Source organism: Scophthalmus maximus, chromosome 17, assembly GCF_022379125.1.
Source record: "Scophthalmus maximus strain ysfricsl-2021 chromosome 17, ASM2237912v1, whole genome shotgun sequence".
Classification (NCBI taxonomy): domain Eukaryota; kingdom Metazoa; phylum Chordata; class Actinopteri; order Pleuronectiformes; family Scophthalmidae; genus Scophthalmus; species Scophthalmus maximus.
In genome coordinates, this window is record NC_061531.1 from 5,760,668 (window position 1) to 5,778,883 (window position 18,216).

At 45.7% G+C, this 18,216-nt stretch overlaps 2 protein-coding genes across 3 annotated transcripts in view; both read left to right on the forward strand.

Annotated features, from left to right (window-relative positions):
* Positions 1–70: 70 nt before the first annotated feature.
* kpna2 (karyopherin alpha 2 (RAG cohort 1, importin alpha 1)) lies at positions 71–3,803 on the forward strand. The gene is made up of 11 exons (XM_035614804.2): positions 71–182; positions 397–504; positions 611–751; positions 1,047–1,135; positions 1,645–1,913; positions 2,005–2,099; positions 2,293–2,556; positions 2,657–2,890; positions 3,031–3,213; positions 3,326–3,475; positions 3,565–3,803. The coding sequence occupies exons 2-11, from the start codon at positions 448–450 to the stop codon at positions 3,652–3,654; spliced, it is 1,572 nt and encodes a 523-aa protein (XP_035470697.1). The 5' UTR covers positions 71–182; positions 397–447; the 3' UTR covers positions 3,655–3,803.
* An 837-nt stretch (positions 3,804–4,640) lies between these two features.
* The window catches only part of smurf2 (SMAD specific E3 ubiquitin protein ligase 2), a 45,937-nt gene continuing 32,361 nt past the window's right edge, over positions 4,641–18,216 (forward strand). The window contains exon 1 of one of the 2 annotated variants that reach the window (XM_035616548.2): positions 4,641–5,200. In XM_035616548.2, coding sequence (XP_035472441.1) covers positions 5,149–5,200 — 52 coding nt within the window. In that variant the 5' untranslated portion in view covers positions 4,641–5,148. The remainder of the gene's footprint in view (positions 5,201–18,216) is intronic. The other variant, XM_035616549.2, reaches the window with a different exon arrangement.

Here is an 18,216-nt window from a genome sequence, read left to right on the forward strand (position 1 = left end):
GCGATGTTTTGGGTGTGAAGTGACGCCACTTCCTGTGCGCTCCGTGATGTTTTTCGAACGGCCCAATGAGCGTAGGCGGCTGGATGCTCTCGCTCGAACAGCCCAATCAGGAGGCTTTGCCGTAGGAGTTTAAAGGTCTGTGCGGCACTTTCCGTGCACTGCAACCTCTGCTCCAGCCGAAGGTAAGTAGTGTCAGCTGCTGAAAATGGGCTTTTAAAAAGTAATTTATGTACAGAAAAAGAAAATAGAGTTGTCTTAGTTTTTCTGTGTGGTGTTTCCGCCGTTAGTTAGCTTTGCTGTAGGCCTATTTTGTAGCTTGACGTGTTTGTCACAGGATCACGAGGCAGCTCGAAGGCAAATGAACGAACGTGTTCTGTTTCAAACTCGTGTGTGCAGGAACAATCGTTTTTTCTCCACCGCCGATCAGCTCCCCTGTCACGCTTGAAAATGTCCGACACCGGCGCACGTCTGAACAAGTTCAAGAACAAAGGCAAAGACGCCAACGTGAGTTTCAACACGTCAAGAAAAAGAAGAAGGTTTGCGATGTCCACAAACGTTAAACGAAACAGTCGTGGCTGTAAAGTGTGTGTGTGTTTTCATCCGAACGCAGGAGCTTCGACGCAGGAGAGTGGAGGTGAACGTGGAGCTGCGCAAGGCGAAGAAGGATGACCAGATCTTCAAAAGGAGGAATGTGTCCGCGTTCCCCGACGAGGCCACTTCTCCCCTTCAAGAGAGAACCCAGAACTGTCAGGTGCGGGTTTTATCCCAACAGTGACAAAACGACCCCAATATAACCAAATAGAGCATTGTAAAGATTAGTTCATTCACCTGCCTAGTGTTACTTCAATTAAAATGTTTTCCCTCCAACTTGATCCGGTACAAATTATAGAAACACACACTCACACACACACACACACACAAAATTGACTGTAAAATGTCAGTGATTCCTTCAACAAAGGTTAAACCCAGAAGGGATATTGCAGTGGTGGTGGTGGTGGTGGTGTTGTTTGTGGTGTATAGCTAATAATCTTGTCCACCTCCTACAGGCTTTCAGGCAGTGGACAGTTGAGGAGATCGTCACCGGCGTGAACAGTGGCAACGCCGAGTCCCAGCTCCAGGCCACGCAGGCTGCACGGTAACAGAAGTTCATAAGATACCGTTATACACAGTTTAACTGCACACACAAAATGACCGGACACTATGGGCGGGAGTTAGGGGACCGGGGCCCGCCCATAGGGCCCCCCCCCCCCCACACACAAACACACCACCCAAGGGGTTAATGATATATCAGAATAAGTCCTGTCTCTTGATATGTATACATTTCTTTTTAAGTGTAGCTTTTGGAAAGTGTAAAATATGGATATACGAAGGGTTTTCAAATCATTTTCACGGAACCTGCGACCCTAAAGATCAAGAAAATTACTCAGTATGTAAACGCTTGTGGGCCTTGCCTGTAGCCAGAAAATGGGATGCAGAATCTCAAACGAAGACAATAACTGATGAGTTGACATAGGTCGGACAACATTTCCCCAATTCAAATTTTTATATCATAATTAATACATTTAAATGCCCTTCCACTGATCTGATTCTGCTGCTGACAACAGCCCCGATGACTCACATTTACTGTATTGTCCCCGAATGCAGGAAACTGCTGTCTCGTGACAAGCATCCTCCCATTGACCAGATGATCAGCGCCGGTCTGATCCCCAAGTTTGTCGCCTTCCTGGGGCTGACGGACTGTCCTCCACACCAGTTCGAGGCTTCCTGGGCCCTGACCAACATCGCCTCCGGGACATCCCATCAGACAGCTGCTGTCGTGGAGGGCGGGGCCATTCCTGCCTTCATTAGCTTGGTCACATCCCCGCACCAGCATATCAGCGAGCAAGCAGTCTGGGCCCTTGGCAACATTGCTGGTAATTGACAGGATATATTTTTTTGTCTTCAAGTATGGTCATGAATTTAGCCTCAAAAGCAAATGATCATGTTGTCTTTTTTCTGTTTAAGGTGATGGATCAGCCCTTAGAGACATGGTCATCAAGCATGGAGCTGTGGCCCCTCTGCTCAGTCTGATGGCAGTCCCTGACTTGTCTGTATTTAATGTAAGTATATATATCTAGAGAGAGAGAGACACGTGTATATAGATATATCTGAAGTGGTTTGGAAATGTTCAATTCAATTTGATCACCATCTGCATTTATTCTTACTGTCCACTAGGGGGTGACCTAAGTTAACTAAAGGCTGTTTCATGTCAAACTTATGCCTGTCCTACTCTGCTGCCCGATTGCTTTGCAGACCGGCTACGTGAGAAATGTGACATGGACGCTGTCAAACCTCTGCCGCAACAAGAACCCCTCCCCACCTATGACGGCAATCCAACAGATTTTACCTGCCCTCATTCGTCTGCTGCACCACGACGATCTGGAGGTGTTGGCTGATGCGTGTTGGGCCGTTTCTTACTTGACCGACGGCTCGAATGACCGCATTGATGTGGTGGTCCAAACTGGCATTGTTCCCCGCCTTGTGAAGCTGCTTGGCTTTGACGAGCTGCCCGTCATTGTACGTATGAAGTCTCACTCATCTTTGTGCTTGTTGCATGTACAACAGAAGGGTGGTAAATAAATGTAATTGCCCCCCCCCCCCCCTGCCCCTCCTTCAGACCCCTTCACTGCGTACCATCGGCAACATTGTGACCGGAACAGATGAGCAGACTCAGGCAGTGCTCAACGCTGGGGCCCTGTCCATGTTCCCCCGACTGCTGCGCCACAAAAAGGCCAACATCCAGAAGGAGGCCGCCTGGACTCTGTCCAACATCACTGCAGGGAAAGACAACCAGATCCAGGAGGTCATCGATGCGGGCCTCGTCCCTTACATGGTCGAAACACTTGCACGGGTATGTTTATTTTATTTGTTTCACTAGTGTAGGTTTTTTTTCTTTTTTTACTAGTGCACTATTTTCAATACGATTCTGTTCTGGGGCTTTTCTCCAACTTTTCAGATCATATTTATCATCCCCTTCTCTTTACTCTGCAGGGTGACTACAAAACTCAGAAGGAGGCTGTGTGGGCCATTACAAACTTCACCAGTGGGGGCACTGTTCAGCAGGTGGTTTATCTCGTTCAAGCCAATGTGATTGAGCATCTTCTGACTTTACTCTCCTCCAAGGACAGCAAAATTGTCCTTGTCATTTTGGATGCCATCACAAATATCTTCTTGGTGAGTGCACTGTCATGGAAAAGATAAAAATGCCATGGTTTTTTCCCTGATCTGACCAGTTGCCTGATTTGTCATTTGAGATGTATGTATAATACTCGTGTTTTCGTGTCAGGCTGGAGATAGAATTGGGGAGGCGGACAAGCTGAGTCTAATGATCGAAGAATGCGGTGGACTCGACAAGATTGAGGCTCTGCAGTCTCATGAGAATGAGATGGTGTACAAAGCAGCCCTCAACATCATTGAGAAATACTTCTCTGAAGAGGTAAGATGTTTGAACTTATTTTTAGAATTGTTTTTTTCATGCCATCGCCCTGAGTGGTCTTACTGTTTCTATTTTCTCTCTTTTTAAAGGATGAGGAGGTGCAGAGTGTGGCCCCAGAAGCAACCACTGATGGTTATGCATTTCAAATCAGTGAAAACCAGAGCACTTTCAATTTCTAAATGCCTTTCTCTTCCCTCTAATCTGAACTTTACTGTACCCTCACTTCTACTGTTTGTCCTTTGTCTGTGACCCTTTTTTTGTATGTACTGTACATACCATTTTTTAATGTGATTGATGAAACACGACTGTAAATAAAGGAGTCAAATTATGTGTGGGTGGGTTTTATTTCGTCACCTCATGTATTGTAATGGCTTTTAAACTGGTCTGTTTTGAGTCACATGTCAGGAAAACAATAGTGCAGATGGTGTTGTGCATTTACTGTTATGGCAGTTACAATTATTGCTACTAGCCGAGCTATTGACCCTACAGGCGGATTCAGCACCGTTCAAAACAAAGTCACACAGCATGTTATTTGGTACAAAATCCCACCTTTCACACTTATACAAATTATATTGCAAACTGAGATTATAACAGTTAACTGTCTCACCCTACAGGTTAGAAAAATTGCTCAACTGATACTACCAATCCTTGACTATGCGGACGTGGTCCATCAGAATACCTTGGAAACAAATAAAAAAAAAATTCTTATGTCGTTTGTAATGGTCTTTGTATGTTTGTTCTGTTATGTCCTTACAGAACCCGTCGTTGCACTATGTATGAGGCATTAAACTGGTCGTCGGCTACATCTCAAAGATATTTTCACTGGTTACAATATATCTTCAAATGTATTGCCCTGTATTATCCCTCCTACTTGAAACAAATAATACAAAATATAAACTAAAAGGTCTATCACAGTTAACTTAATGGCATTATTTGATTATAAACATACTATAAAGAACTAGGGAGATGTGCCAGCAAAATAAATACCGATTGCCAACTCCAGGACGAGTGTGTGTGTGTGCGCGCGCGCGGGAGAGAGAGAGAGCGTGCGCGCGCGCATGAGCGATTGCGTGCGCGCGTGTGTGTGCTACAGTGAGGTGCCACATGTTGGAGGATTGTTTGACTCCGCCCCCCCGCACCGTGTTGTCGTCACTGGTCCGCTCCTCCGGCAGCCTCCCCAGTCCCGAGGTGGGATCTAAAAGCTGGAGGCTCTCCCACAGTTCGACTCTCTGGCCCGGCGGAGAGGAGGACTCAGTCCGGGGCAGAGGCTCCTTCCGAAGATGTGAAGATAAACACCGCGTTGCAAGCGCCGCGACGTCCCACTGCAGCTCGTTTATACACGTTTCACTAGTCCCTTTTATTTTTCTTATTTTTTTTCAGTAAATGCACTTGGCAGCAGTGCAACACTCGCTTTTCTTTTTCTTATTTCCCTTTTTTCTCATTAATTTTTTAATTTTTATTTTTTTATTTTCGCATTTGCGAGCGAGCGCTATGGCAGGTCGCTCCACATCCGGGCACCAGTGCCTTGACTCCATTATTGTCTCAAACTGGCGGAGCGGTTGATAAACCTCGTTAATTGTTTTTATTTCATATATTATTATTATTATTATTATTTTTTTACGATTTAACGACTACGCACAGCGAAGCCTGGGGCACCGAGAGAGGAGGAGGAGATGTCCAACCAAGGAGTTCGGCGGAACGGCCCGGTGAAGCTGCGACTAACAGGTAGCTAGCAACGCTTTTTCACCCCCCCCCGAGGACGTTCCCCCCGCACACACTCGCTGGGAGGGCTCCGTGTATGTGTTGGAAGGCGACAGTTCCCCATGGGCCGCGGAGTTGGGCTCGCCGCCGGTTCTTCCTCCCGTGACTCTCACGGTCGTGTTTGCGTTGTTTTCACGGCGTCGCCCCCCCCCCCCCCAACCCCCCCACATTGACAGAGTGACACGCCGCGACCCGGGGACAACGCTGCATTTTGAAATTGTGCTGTTCCTGGAAATAGACCGGACCGTGTGACCGTCGCCAGCCACCAGTAACACAGGTCCCGGCTGCAACGTAGCTGTGCACGTCGCGTCGCCCCTGCCGCTGACTTTGTCGTCGCTTCAGAAACCCCCCCAAAAATGTGATTATGCTACACATGCCCGTCATAAATATATAAATATATATGTACATGTATGTGAATATCGCCAGTGCAAAGAGCGCTCGTGAAGTTGGCTAGCCGACGTTAGCCCAGTTAGCCACGATCGAGCCCTTTACGCCGGAGCAGCCCCTCGGCGGAGGGTGACAGGCGGCCCCGCGGGTCTGCGACCGGGGGGGGGGGGGGGGGACCAGTGTCCCCCGGAGAACCGCTAACTGACAGCTTTGTGTAAACGGGGTCGCCGTGGAACAAAGTTCTCCGCCTCAGAGCATCTCACACTTCGTGCATTCCAATCTCACTCGAGGTCTTTCGTGGTCACTTGTGGCGAAGGGACGTGCAGGTCGAGGAGGTCTGTGTGGACGCCTGCCTCCCTCCCTCCCTCCCTGCTTCTCCTTCCCTCCCTCCTTCTCCTTCCCACCCCCCTCAGCTGTTTGCTTTGTGCCTTTTCGACACAAACAGCAGAAAAGGTTAACAGGAGTGCACAGTGTTTTGACTGGGAGACGGGCCTAACAGCTGCCCACCCTTTTGATTTTTGATGTCAGTCCAGGCTCTGACCTGAGTCAGATTCCAGGCGCATCCACTACTGACCAGGAAGGGCCAAAATAAATATTTAAGATGGGGCAAGTCTCTGATGGGAAGAAGTGTGGAGACGAGCCGGGGGGGGGGCGTCTTCAATGAGATGGATCGGACGAGCCGGAGGCGACGACGACGATGGCTGGCCAAGGACAGCAAGTCCTCATCCACATTTCATGTTGGGGTCCCCCGTTTAACGAGAAGGACTCAACAGAGATGAAGTACCCAGCGTTCATTGAACAATACTCGCTCCATAAGAGTATGCATAGTACACATTTGACAACGGCCAACATAGTTCTTACAAAAGAATAAATGTCAAACTGGTTTTGAGCATTTTTCCATTTAATATTTTAACCTTTAACATCGACACAAACCTGTCTTGCACATTAGCACAACATCATATTGCCACTAGTTTCTGTCACTGCGTCAAAACTGGTTACTTTAATTCTCAGACCCGGATGTCCGTGAGCGACGCGTGTCACCACCGGAAAATCTTTTTCGTAGGCAACTGTCGCGTCAGAATCCGGAGGTGTCCCGTCGGTTTGCGAATTGGTTTTGTGATGGGCCGCGGTGGTCTCCTGGGTGGAATGCTAAGCATGTGAATCCACTGTGAAAAGTGGCGAGAGCGGGACCTCACAGAGCAGCGCTCCTCTTGATGCTGAGCGACACTGTACCCCCCCTCTGGACTCACTATAATCCCTGTTGGGGAACAATACAATTCCATCACTCCATTAAAAACTAGATTTTTTACCCCCATTATACTTCTCTATATCTTTCAGTGTACACACTTATTTATTTTTTTGTTTCGCCAACACCAGCAATCTCACCTCAAATAGAATCTTTTCTCATGATTATGTAATATTGTGCCATGTCCACATGGTCAGCCCTGTCCTGTAGCTGAGCTCACTGCGAAGCCTTTCTGTTATTCGCCAACTTGTAAAACTGTACTGTAGAAAGGCAGCCGTCTGGTGGTAAAGCCCAAGTGCTCACTTTTATCTGAGAGGCTTCACCACATGCCCTTATTTTTGACTGTTTAGCACTGTACAGCTGTGTATGCCAGGTTGATCCGATTGCCGCTTTGGGGATGACGTCCCGAGAAAGTGTCGCCGCGCGTTGTCCTCTGTAGCTCGGTTGAAATGTTAACATACAGTTGCCGATGCGTTTTGTTTCCAGGCAGGTTGTGAATGATGAGTTGCTACATTGAAACCGGCCTATAGCTGTTTGTGCTGTAGGCGTCTCTCCTCGCTGACAACCCCCATGTCCATTTGAACCAGATGTTGCAGATGTTTGCCAGCTATTAAACTGGAAAAATATGGCAAGCAAGCTGCTAAACTAACACTTGGGCTGAGAATTGCCCCTTGACAGCACGGGACAGGTTTCCATTATTCCCTACAGCTGATCACTCCTACACCCCATGACACACAAACACCGGTAATGGCGCAACGCGCAGGATCCGTAGAGTCGTAAATTACATCATTAAGGCATGGCTTGTTGCTATGTCTGATCATTCTTAAATTCTGTCATGCAGACATAGATCATGACATAATTTGTACCACTTTCCATGCTACCATAAATCCGATGACACGCCGCTGAGTGCCAAGGCAGAGTTCCCTCTGAAAGGATTGAGACTTTGCAGAAAGGAGAAGGCTTTTCCTCCAATTCATCGCAAACTCTGATCGCACATCAGATAGTCAATGACGCCTCTGTCTTTGCCTTTGAATACAATTTCTGCTCAGAAAGATGTGGGACCGAGAGATGAATGAACTGCTGTTCGCTTGATTTTCTGGTCTGATTCTGAGTCTTGACGTTTATTGCCGTTTTTTGTCTTAGCTGGGAGTTTACATATGACTTGTTAAGGCATATGGTTTGCTCATCGGAATTCTTTGGCAAGGTGCGAACCAGTGAAGAGAGCTATCTCAGTGGGATTCCCTAGAACTCTCCATTCACATTCCCACCTCTTCCTCTCTGAGTCACTCCTGTTCTTTCCGACTGTACGCTTCTTCCCCTTAGACCAGGTCCAAAGCATATTTCACTCCCACCCTCACTAACCAAGCTCCATCCACAATTTCTTGATTTGTCCGATGCCCTCTCTGTAGGTATTTGACAGCGCTGTAGCTGATTCTACAAAAAGAGGGAGTTCTTTAATTTTTGATGATGCAAAATTTCACTGCTCTCTTCCCTTGCAAGACGACACAGATGCTGCCCGAGAATAAAATAGCCTTGCTTTAAAGATGCAACAAAAGCCCCAGGGTTTAACACTGGCTCGCTGTGTGGCTTCAAGTGAAAGACTAAAGTCTCTCCTTTTCAGTGCAGCCTGGTCTGACTGTAGTCTACACATGGGGGTCTTTGGATGTTGGATAATTGAAGAAGAAAGCCCCACAGCTGGGCACAGATGGGACTGTGAAGGCACAGGACCTGATGATCAAGAGCATTTTAATGTGGTGGGCGCTGGCACTTGGTGCATTCATGTGGTCTCAGTCAGAGCCGCTTTACAGAGTGGCTGTATGGAAGTGATTTGGGTTCATCTGGGTGTTCAGACAGGATACATTGTAAATACACAGTGATTAGCTGCATGTGGTGAACTGTTGAGTCTATACTGGCATATCATGGACGTGTATTTTGAGCAAACATTTCCACATTTGCTTTAACAAGATGTAAAAGAAAACATAATAATTGCGGCTAAAGAGCAGGGGGGAAAAAGTTTGGGTTGGGGAATCAAAAGGGGAGCGTAACAGGCAATTATTGCATATCATTTGTCGACATTTTTCTTCCCCCGTGCCGAGAGCCCTCTCATAATTTTAAATTGTTCCATCAATTAATTGACTGGCCGGGGGTTTGGCTTTCCTGTTGGTTCAGCTGCTCTTCAATGAGGACAAAGCCTTCTGCGGTTGCTCTACCCTCAACCGCCGCCAGCAACGGCCCCGGAGGAGACCAGATGTAGCAGGGGGAGATAGAGGTGGCAGCCCCTCCAAGAGAGGAAGTGCTCCCCAGACCCAAACACTTGTCCAAACGTCACCCCTGACAGGTGGGGAGCAGAACAGTCCAGAATCCCCCTTTTGAGGTTCCCCTGCAACAATAAAGCGAAGAATCGCAGTCTTAATACTCAGCAGGACATCAGGCATCTCGTGTGTTGCTCACCTCGCCGGGTGGCTCGCATCTCTGTCCTGTCACTGTATTATAACGGCGTGCCGTGGGTTTGATTAGTGGGCGGCTTGTGTGGTTTTGGTGAGACTGGCTCTTCCTGCCGAGGAGAACATCAACATTTCAGAATTGCCGTTTTCGTGAAATGAACAACAGATAATATTTTCCTCTATCCAAACACCCTGTTTCATTTGGAGCCTGAAAGACCAGAGAAAATTACCAATGATAATACTTGACTGTCCTACATCAGCGATTTCCCAACCAGGGCTACTTGTAGCGCAGGGGATGCTCTGCCATTGCCAGGGCTTTCAGATATGCACTGAAGGCCGGACATTTTCCTGAAATTTTGCTGAAATTTTCTATATGTGAGAACGCAAATTTCCGCAAATGTTCCTCCAGCCATTGTCCAGAAGTTTTCACAGCGATCGAGTGGGCGTGTTGATGACTGTAAACGAAAAAACTGCTTTCCCCTGTGGAATCATGTCTTGCCTCCCGCATGCTCTACCCAGATGCCACAGAATGTTCCGGAAATGTTCCTGTTGGTGTGATTATGTCTGACCTGTTAGTCATACGTGAACGGCAAACTCTGGAACAAATTTTATGGATGTTTTCCGGAGTTTATGTCCAAAAACAGCTTGAGCGTGCCTGAAAACTTGTTGTGAACAGTTAGCTGAAATGGATTTTAATGGTTGTAGAAGTAGATGCTAAAAAATCAATTAGGTGTCCAAGTTGGTAGATAAATGGTTTAACGGTTTAGCTTAAAATAATGGATTTAGCTAAAGATTGTGGGTAAATGGATGAATTCGCAAAATTATTATTATAATGATAATGGGTTGGAATGGTTAGCTGAAAAAGGGATAGATTCTGCCACTCCAAGAGACTATTCCAAATGCAAACTTGATTAAACCAACCTAAACACTAACAGTGATAATATCCACTTTATATAGTTAATACTGTTAGATAAGTATAAACAAATATATTTAGAACACGACTGGTGTTGATGGGTACTTGAGCTCATCTACAGTAACAGGGTGCACCCTTGGGGGTGGTTGGTGGTGGTGGGTGCTTTATAACCCTGTGTGGTATCCTACACATAGACACCTCAGTCGTTCTGTGGCTTTCCATCGCCTCAGTGGAGAAGAACAACCATCCAGGTGCTCACACCCGATAATATCCTTTTTATTTTGATCTTTCCGGATATCCGGGTCAGTTTTAGGGTAGCCATTGTTAATTACAGTTTATAAACAATTTAAATGAGTATGGTGCATTTAGCAAGGATGAGCCATATGATAAATATAAATTTTCTCTTTTTTACATCACAGTTCAGGATCAGCCGGGAGAGAGTGAGTGCGTGTGTGTCCTTGGCCTTGGAGAAGCGCTCGTTCTCCTGGCCAGTTCAGACCTTCTTCAAAGGCCCGGTCTGTTAACCTGGTTGTGGTGGTTAATGGGTCAGAATTGGATTAGTGGCAGAGTGTGAGGAAGGGGGAGCTCCAGTGAGAACTAAACTGTTTCTTGTCCGCAGGCTCCTCTATCATTCCCCCCCGGCTGTTCTCCACAACGGTCCCCTCCGCTGCCCAAGCTAGATGCTCTATTTCCTGCCTATTTCCCAAACTGGTGCTGCCTTTCAAGTTAGAAACTCCGATTGAGGGCGTGTTTTTTTAAAATCAGAAGTGGCTGCATACATATCTTATTTCAGTATAGAACGCCTTTTGACTTAAGATGCACTTAGCTTTGTAGAGACAGTCTATACTGAAGATAAATATAGCGTCAGACATTCCCAAAATGTCTTATTTTATTTGTTGTGCGTGACGTTCATATGGCTTCCATGCACCTTATTTATCTTCTTGTCTTCTTTTGCTGCTGCTGTTTGTATAGGTAGACAATGACAGGGATGGAGCAGCCGTGAGCAATGTGTTTATTGTGGAAATTCATACTGAAGCGGTGAAAAAAGCAATAAACATTACTCATCTCCCAGCATCTGTGGCTTTTGTGCTCTTCAGCGAGACAAGTGCGGTGGTTCACCATCACATCCATGCAAGTTCACAACGACGTGCCGGCACAACAGAGCCCCTTTCGCTGATCATCACCACGGTCATTGCTCCACTAATCTCTCAAGTGTCCACTAGTCGGGGGGGAAGCTGGTGAGAAAGCCTCAAGACGCCAGCAGCTGACTGGAGGCGTCTGTCCGTGCCTCAGCCTCACGTTTTTGTCTTTTCAGGAAACCGGATCAGAAGGGAGATGTTTATATTGACATTGGATCACATTTCAAATGGCATCTCTGCTAAAGTTGAACAAATACACCACAGGAGATTCCTGTCCAGTAGAGCAAATATGATATTTCCACGATCTGGTTTTTGCTCCCTAACGCTTTTGCCTTAGATTTAGAAGAATCCTAAATATGTACAGAACCCCGCAAGTTCCCACTGTTCATCGTCTGCTCCCGATGAGTTTCGAGATGTTGCTGATAAGAGCCGTGGTTTGTTTCACAGGAAATTTGTGGTGAGACTGAAGACTGGGAGTGCCAAATGCCTCATGATTCAGATCTCGTGCAGATTTTTCACAAACTGTAGTCACTCATGTTGGGAATGTTCAGAGATGTAGACTAATATTTATCCTTACAAAATGTATAATAAGCGGCACTTGATGTACAAATTCACAGCCGGAGCTCAAGGCTAAAAAAGTCCTTGTATGTTTTTTTTAAGCCATCCCAGAAGTTCCTGCCACCTTGTCTTTCCATGACTGAATGAAATAATTCTTAAGATAACTTAAGAATCTTAAGCTCAGCCTTGTGATAGTCACATGTAGCTCCACTCATAAACACACTTTTTTTGAGCTCAGAGCTCATCTTTAATGACAATTTCATATGTTAACAAAGCATTTGTCACAATCCCCAGTGTTGATGGCATTTTTCTGTGTGCACTGTTAAGAATAGCCACAGCAGAATATGGCTGAGGGATAATTTTATTGTAGTGTTGCTAAATTTGGCTCAGTCATGACAACGCATATCCTGCAGACACGTTGTCATCTATTTAACATGACTTGCAGTACATGGTAAGAGTTGTTTACTGCAAGCAAATTCACACAGCAGCGTTCAGTCAGGGCTTTTGATCAGGAGACCACCACCGTGTCTCAGTGAGACATCAGGGCTTGTTTGTGTTAATGGTTAGTGATGATGAACGCCGTACTTCAAAAAAGAAACGGCATTAGGATTACGACATGATTCCTGTCCTGATTCTTAAAAGTGGCCGAGGGCCCGCTCCGTCCAACACATTTATTGGCAAAGGAGTCGGTAGGAAAAGGAAAAATATGGCTGGGTGGTAATGATGTAACGCTGCTCCCAGATGAAGTTGAGAAATCATTCTTAGAAAATAAAGCTCCCCCAGAATTTGAGGGGGGGAAACCAAAGTGGAGAGGCAAAGCAGTATATTTGGCAATTAACGCGGCGGTGTGGTGTTCCTCAACTTCTGTTAAACGGGTCGGTACCATCCGCTTTCCACGCGGCGGGTCGGCCCGGGCCTCCTCTCTTCTCTACTCTCCTCCATTACATCAGAGACAGCGGAGGAGCCAAGAAGCCAGGAGAGCCGCGCAGTCACTCACAACCGCCCGGGTCCCGGCCAACAGCGATGCAAGCTTGCAGAAGCACGAGCCGCGCTCTGCTCTGCTTCGCTCACAGTTTTGACTTCTCACTCTGCGGCGGCGGTGACGGCGCTGTGGAAGACTTTACTCGCCTGGATGACTCTCTGTTCGGCAGTGGAAGCCGAACAGAGTGGAAAGAGAGAGAGTGATGTACTATGCAGAGGCAACAGGAATGCCACTAAAAAAAATTGCCATTGTGGCATGGTTTCCCACTATTTGGAGCTGAAAATAGTCGGGGTGGACTCCTCTATTATGCAATTACAGTTGACTGTATCACTGAGGGAAAAGGTGACGTGAGATGGATGAAATGTTCTCACACTTAAAATGTTGCCAGCCTCCTTCCTCTCACGTGTGCTGACTTTCCCCCTGTAGTCAAACAGGTTTTTTGCAAAGGAAGATAAGGCCTCGCCTCAGCTGGTGGAGTTGTTCAACTGCAGCTTTAATCTACACTTTTTGTTCTTTGTTTATAGACCTGTTCAGTTGGATAATATCTCGTACAACATCAGTGTTTCCCACAGGTTGTCCGTTTGCTGTTGATAGCGACATTTCTGGGTTGGTGGTTTTTTATGGTTTTCCGGGTTATTGTTTTTAACTAATGATTGTTTTCATTAGCAGTCTGCCAATTATTTTGGATTAATTGTTTGTTGATGTATTGTTATTTTATTGTTTAAGAGATTCATTTTACTGATGCAAAACAAAGACTAACTACAATATTATTTGTTTAAAGTAGATGTCGATTTAACAACTATTGATTAACTATTTGTTGCAGCTCGTTATCTTTAAGATTTAGAACTTAAACTGACAGTTTTTTTAATATTGATTTAAATTTGTTGATTATTTTCTTTATTTTTTGGTTCTGTAAAACACAAGAAAGAAATGCCTAGTGGTTTCCCATGGCATACGTTGACACCCATTCAGTATTTGTCAGCATTATCACTGAAGTCATAGTCCTGGATATTCATTAATCTAGGATGTTTTCTAGGCCTGCAACTAACGATTTTTTTTGATTAATCGATTCGTTGTTTGGTCCATAAAATTATGAAAAATGTCAAACGTGTTTCCCCAAACCCCAAGATGATGTTTTCCGTTGTCCACACACCGAAGGTATTCAGTTTACTGTCATAGAGGAGTATAAAACCAGAAAATATTCACATTTAAGTAGCTGAAATCAGAGAATTTTGACATAAAAATGACTTGAAACCGAATAATCTACAATAGTTGGCAATTCATTTAGTTGTCGATTACTAATCGATTAACTGTTGCAGCTCTACTGTTTTCCCAAAACATTAGCAATGTCTGCTTATCACTCGGCTTTAATGCTGCGTCTGTTTCTAACGTCAGCACGCCACTTAAATATAACAGCAGCTGCCAGAAATGGTCTCGGCTTCCTCTGAGTGTCACAATGTGTTTCACGACGATTTCGCTCATCACTTTCCAGCAGGTGCTGAGAGTGATGTTCAATGATGTATGGCTTCACTTAGTACGCAGTCTTTTATCCTCTTATGAAGAGAAGCTCTGGCTGACATATTATGTCTTCTGTCTTTTCTTTCCTCTAATTCCTTAGGTGTTGTTTTTTTGTCAGGTCACAATGATTAGGTGCAACAGATGTCCCCACATGTCCCTTTTTCCTCAAGTGTGTAACAGTAGTCCTGGGAATCTTTAAGTTGTCTGTTTTTGCTTTGTGGCGTTTGATGCACGTCACAGGGAATATGAGTTTCTTAATATGTTTTGCTGCTGGTTTCCTCTCCACTTCCCAATTTTTTGACAGGATTGCTCTTTCCCCTCCTCACTCAGGGCACATGTGAAATAGAGATGAAGCATGTCTTTCAATGCCTCTTTACTTTTTTTGATTCTTGGGAGTAGGGGATTTAAGTCTTTTTCCCCTCTTTTTTTTGCACAGTGTTCCTTTCTGTTTTCCTCTCAGTATAAAATTATGCACAGGGAGATTTTGTTTCTCTTTTTCCTTTCAAATTTTCTAAATCTTGGAAATTGCAGGTCTGTTAAGAGGCATTAGAAGATTTTCCTGGCAGTTGGTACTTCCATGATCACTCTGTTCCCAATGAGTCTAATATCTGTAATCTGTGACCAGAAGAAGTCTTATCAGATTTGCATATTACATAAGTGGATTTGCTATGATTTTTTTTTTTTTTAATCTGCCAAAGCTGAGATATTTGCCTTAACCACATTTCCACAGTTAGCCTGCACCCCGTGAGCAGTTGGACTGAGTTCCTGAAATTCTACCCCTCTTCCTCGCTCTATTCTGCCTGACTCCAGTTTAGGGCTAAAGTTAAGTGGTGTAGCCAAGTCTTTAAAAAGTAACCCACTTTTGTCATGAGCAGGGCAGCGCAGAAAGCACTCTGTGAATGGGTAGTGTGGTCGACTCTGGCACTGGACCGCCCTGTAAAGCAGGGCTTTTTTTCTTCTAAAGGTTGTTTGTCTGGTATCCGCTTTTGAGCGACAATGAGGTTTTAGCTGCACTTACACATTCGCTTACATTACATGAGAATGTGGATGCAAATAGTAAATCATTTGGAACTTTTGTCTAATCAAACCATTGCCCTGTAAGGGAGAGTGTGGGATCCCGTCGATTGCAGTCGTTCTGTCTTTTGTAGGACATTTCCCAGGAGACCAAAAACATTCCGACACTCTTGAGTTAGCCGTTATGAAGAACGCAGTGGGAGATTGTCCGAGTTAGATGCATTCACAACAGCAGGATAATCTCCGGGGCATTCTGTGGCGTCTGGGTGGAGCAGCAAGAGGCTCCGATAACTATGCGGCAAAAAGCAACAACAGTTTTTGTTTACAGTCATCAACGTGCCCACTCACTCACTGTGAATTCTCCGGAGAGTCTTTTGCTGTATTCTCACATGGGGTCACTTGACCATTCTCAAGGAGAAGTTCCATAAGAATGTCCTGAGCAATACCAGCAAACAGCCCCTCCGGAGAAGTTCAGGGCGATGTCCGGGCGTCCGTGCATGTCTGAAAGCAGCTTAAGAAATATCCTTTCTGGGATGTTAGCATTCACATCGCCAACAAGAACGCGTAAGCTGGCTGAGAATTAGTTACGTAACATCACTTCTGCGTGACGGACAACAATAACCATTTCTATGACAAAAAAACAAAAAGATGGAGGAGGCCTTTTTAGGAGCTTTGTCATGGGTTTCAATACGATACTGGAATACAATCTGCGAAGTTCATTCACAAAACAGTTGTTCAATACGACATCATGACAACTCTGGAGTTTTGTCGTGTGTAAATTGTGTTTCTATCTGTGTTTAATTTATTTATTTATTTTAACCGTCATTGGTCTTACATTCGAGATTCTTCAGAGGATGTGGTAATGCAAACAGGACAATGAAAACAGATGTTTAATTCCCTGATTTTCATTTGTCAGGCTCTAATGCTCCTTGACCTTTTTGGTTAAAGGGGGCGATCGGTCAGTTGCTGAGTTGGTTCAGTTCAAAATGAACTTGGACAAATTCCCAATGAACTGCGCCTTGTTTCCTTCCTGTGTTCGACTGAATGGCTCCATGTCTGTGAGGTTGCCATGCGTGAAAGCTCCGGCACCCATCTAATACCGGCCTCCTTCCACTGCAGACTCACTGAACTGCGGCTTACAGAGGCAGCGTTCAAGACCAAACCTTCCCCAACATTCTGTCAGAGGAGATTGATTAGGATATGGCTCAGAGTTAAGCAAGAGACGGCTGAAGAATGGCTTCACCAGCACAACCATCAGCAACTGTCAGTCATAACTCGGCCTTCTTCATATCCGCGTTTGTCCCTCCCACTCAGTTTTAAGTCCCGTAGAGGCTGAGGAGGAGTTGAGAGGGGAAGAGGAAGCCTTTTGTTTATAGAAGAACAATGCTGCGCACGAGAGTGCACGGTCCGTGTTCTGGAGTCAAAACAGGGCAGACAGACAAACAGGCAGACAGGCAGAGGAAAGGCTGGGGGAGTTGTGGGAGGAGGTGGGGGAGCAGTGTTCCCTGAAGATGTGTCAGACTGTCTGGCGGGTTTGGGTCAGTGCACTGGACTGGAGAAACCAGGTGGACAGGAAAGGAGGTTCAGAATGGGGTCAACCTGAGCTGGTGGGCCTGAAGAGATTTGTTTTTTCTCACACAGTGACGAGTCCACGCGACCGAGAGAGCGGCTGTCATTTTGAACGGCCCCCTCTCCCTCTCATTAGACTGTGTTTTCCAAACAGTTTTTGAACAGAGATGGTAATGGGTCCCAATTTGACCAAGCGGTTGTCTCTGTTCCCACACCCCCATTTCCTCCACCTCATAGACTCCAGGGTGATGGTTAACCGCAGAGCAGCAGACTGGAGGACTTGTGAACCCTCTTTTCCCCACAGTGCTCTTTTCTTTTCCCATAACTCTTTTGAGTTAATGTGACGGTTAACATGTCTGCGTATGACCATTGACAACGATGAGAAAAAGTAGATTCCTAGTTCCATCTTGTCTCTTGACCGGCGATTGCTGCCATGGCGACGCCCCCCACTCCCCCCCTCCCCTGGACGTCATGTGAGCTACCCCCTCCCCAGGTGTTTGGCTTGGGTCTGGCGAACTTCATTGATTCGCCTGCACAGTGGGGCTCTTTGTGTCGCAGCCTGTGAGAAACCCCCACAGGTGGAACTTTAACTTCACCCCCAAGGTTTCAGTCTCTGCCTGCACAGAGCTGCTGTTGCCACTGAGGAATTGATTTTCATCGAGAGACAGTCGGGCAAAGGAAGGAGCTGAGCAACGTCGAGCTCACAATCAGTTTGTATATGGTGTTTGCCTAGCTTTCCTTTCTGTCCTCTGGGAAGCAGCCTTGATGGGCTGTAATGTGGAAAGCCATTATGTGACTAATAAGCTGAAGTCAGCTGAGCAGCTACCGAGAGCATACACAGTCGTAATGTGTGAGGCTGTAGGTGGTTGTTAGATGAAACTATGCTTTTATTTATTTTTACATCACATCCTCAAATTCCTTACTTGATTTGTATGTGATCTCTATGTGGATGAGCCAATGAGGGAAAGGTGAACTTTTCCTCTGAAGCCATCGTTGGCAGCCTGAGCTGCAGTATGGATTTGTTTAAGTCATTACTCACATTGAGAAATTTGAACGTCCGTGTGTTTGACTGAGGCAGTGTTGTATGGATGGCCCCCTACAAAACCAGCTGTCGGTGAAAAATGTTCGCCAGAAAAAGAGCCCTGATGGACTTTTCTTTTGATTTGTCATTTTAAACACATGTACCGGTTTCGTGCTGTGAATCTCTCAG

Bases quoted from the DNA above. Each gene is read 5' to 3' on its own strand.
- kpna2 (XM_035614804.2), top strand. From the start codon at position 448: ATGTCCGACACCGGCGCACGTCTGAACAAGTTCAAGAACAAAGGCAAA. The intron at 2,557-2,656 runs GTACGTATGAAG...CCCCTCCTTCAG, and splicing joins TTGACGAGCTGCCCGTCATT to ACCCCTTCACTGCGTACCAT. The intron at 3,476-3,564 runs GTAAGATGTTTG...CTCTTTTTAAAG, and splicing joins AGAAATACTTCTCTGAAGAG to GATGAGGAGGTGCAGAGTGT.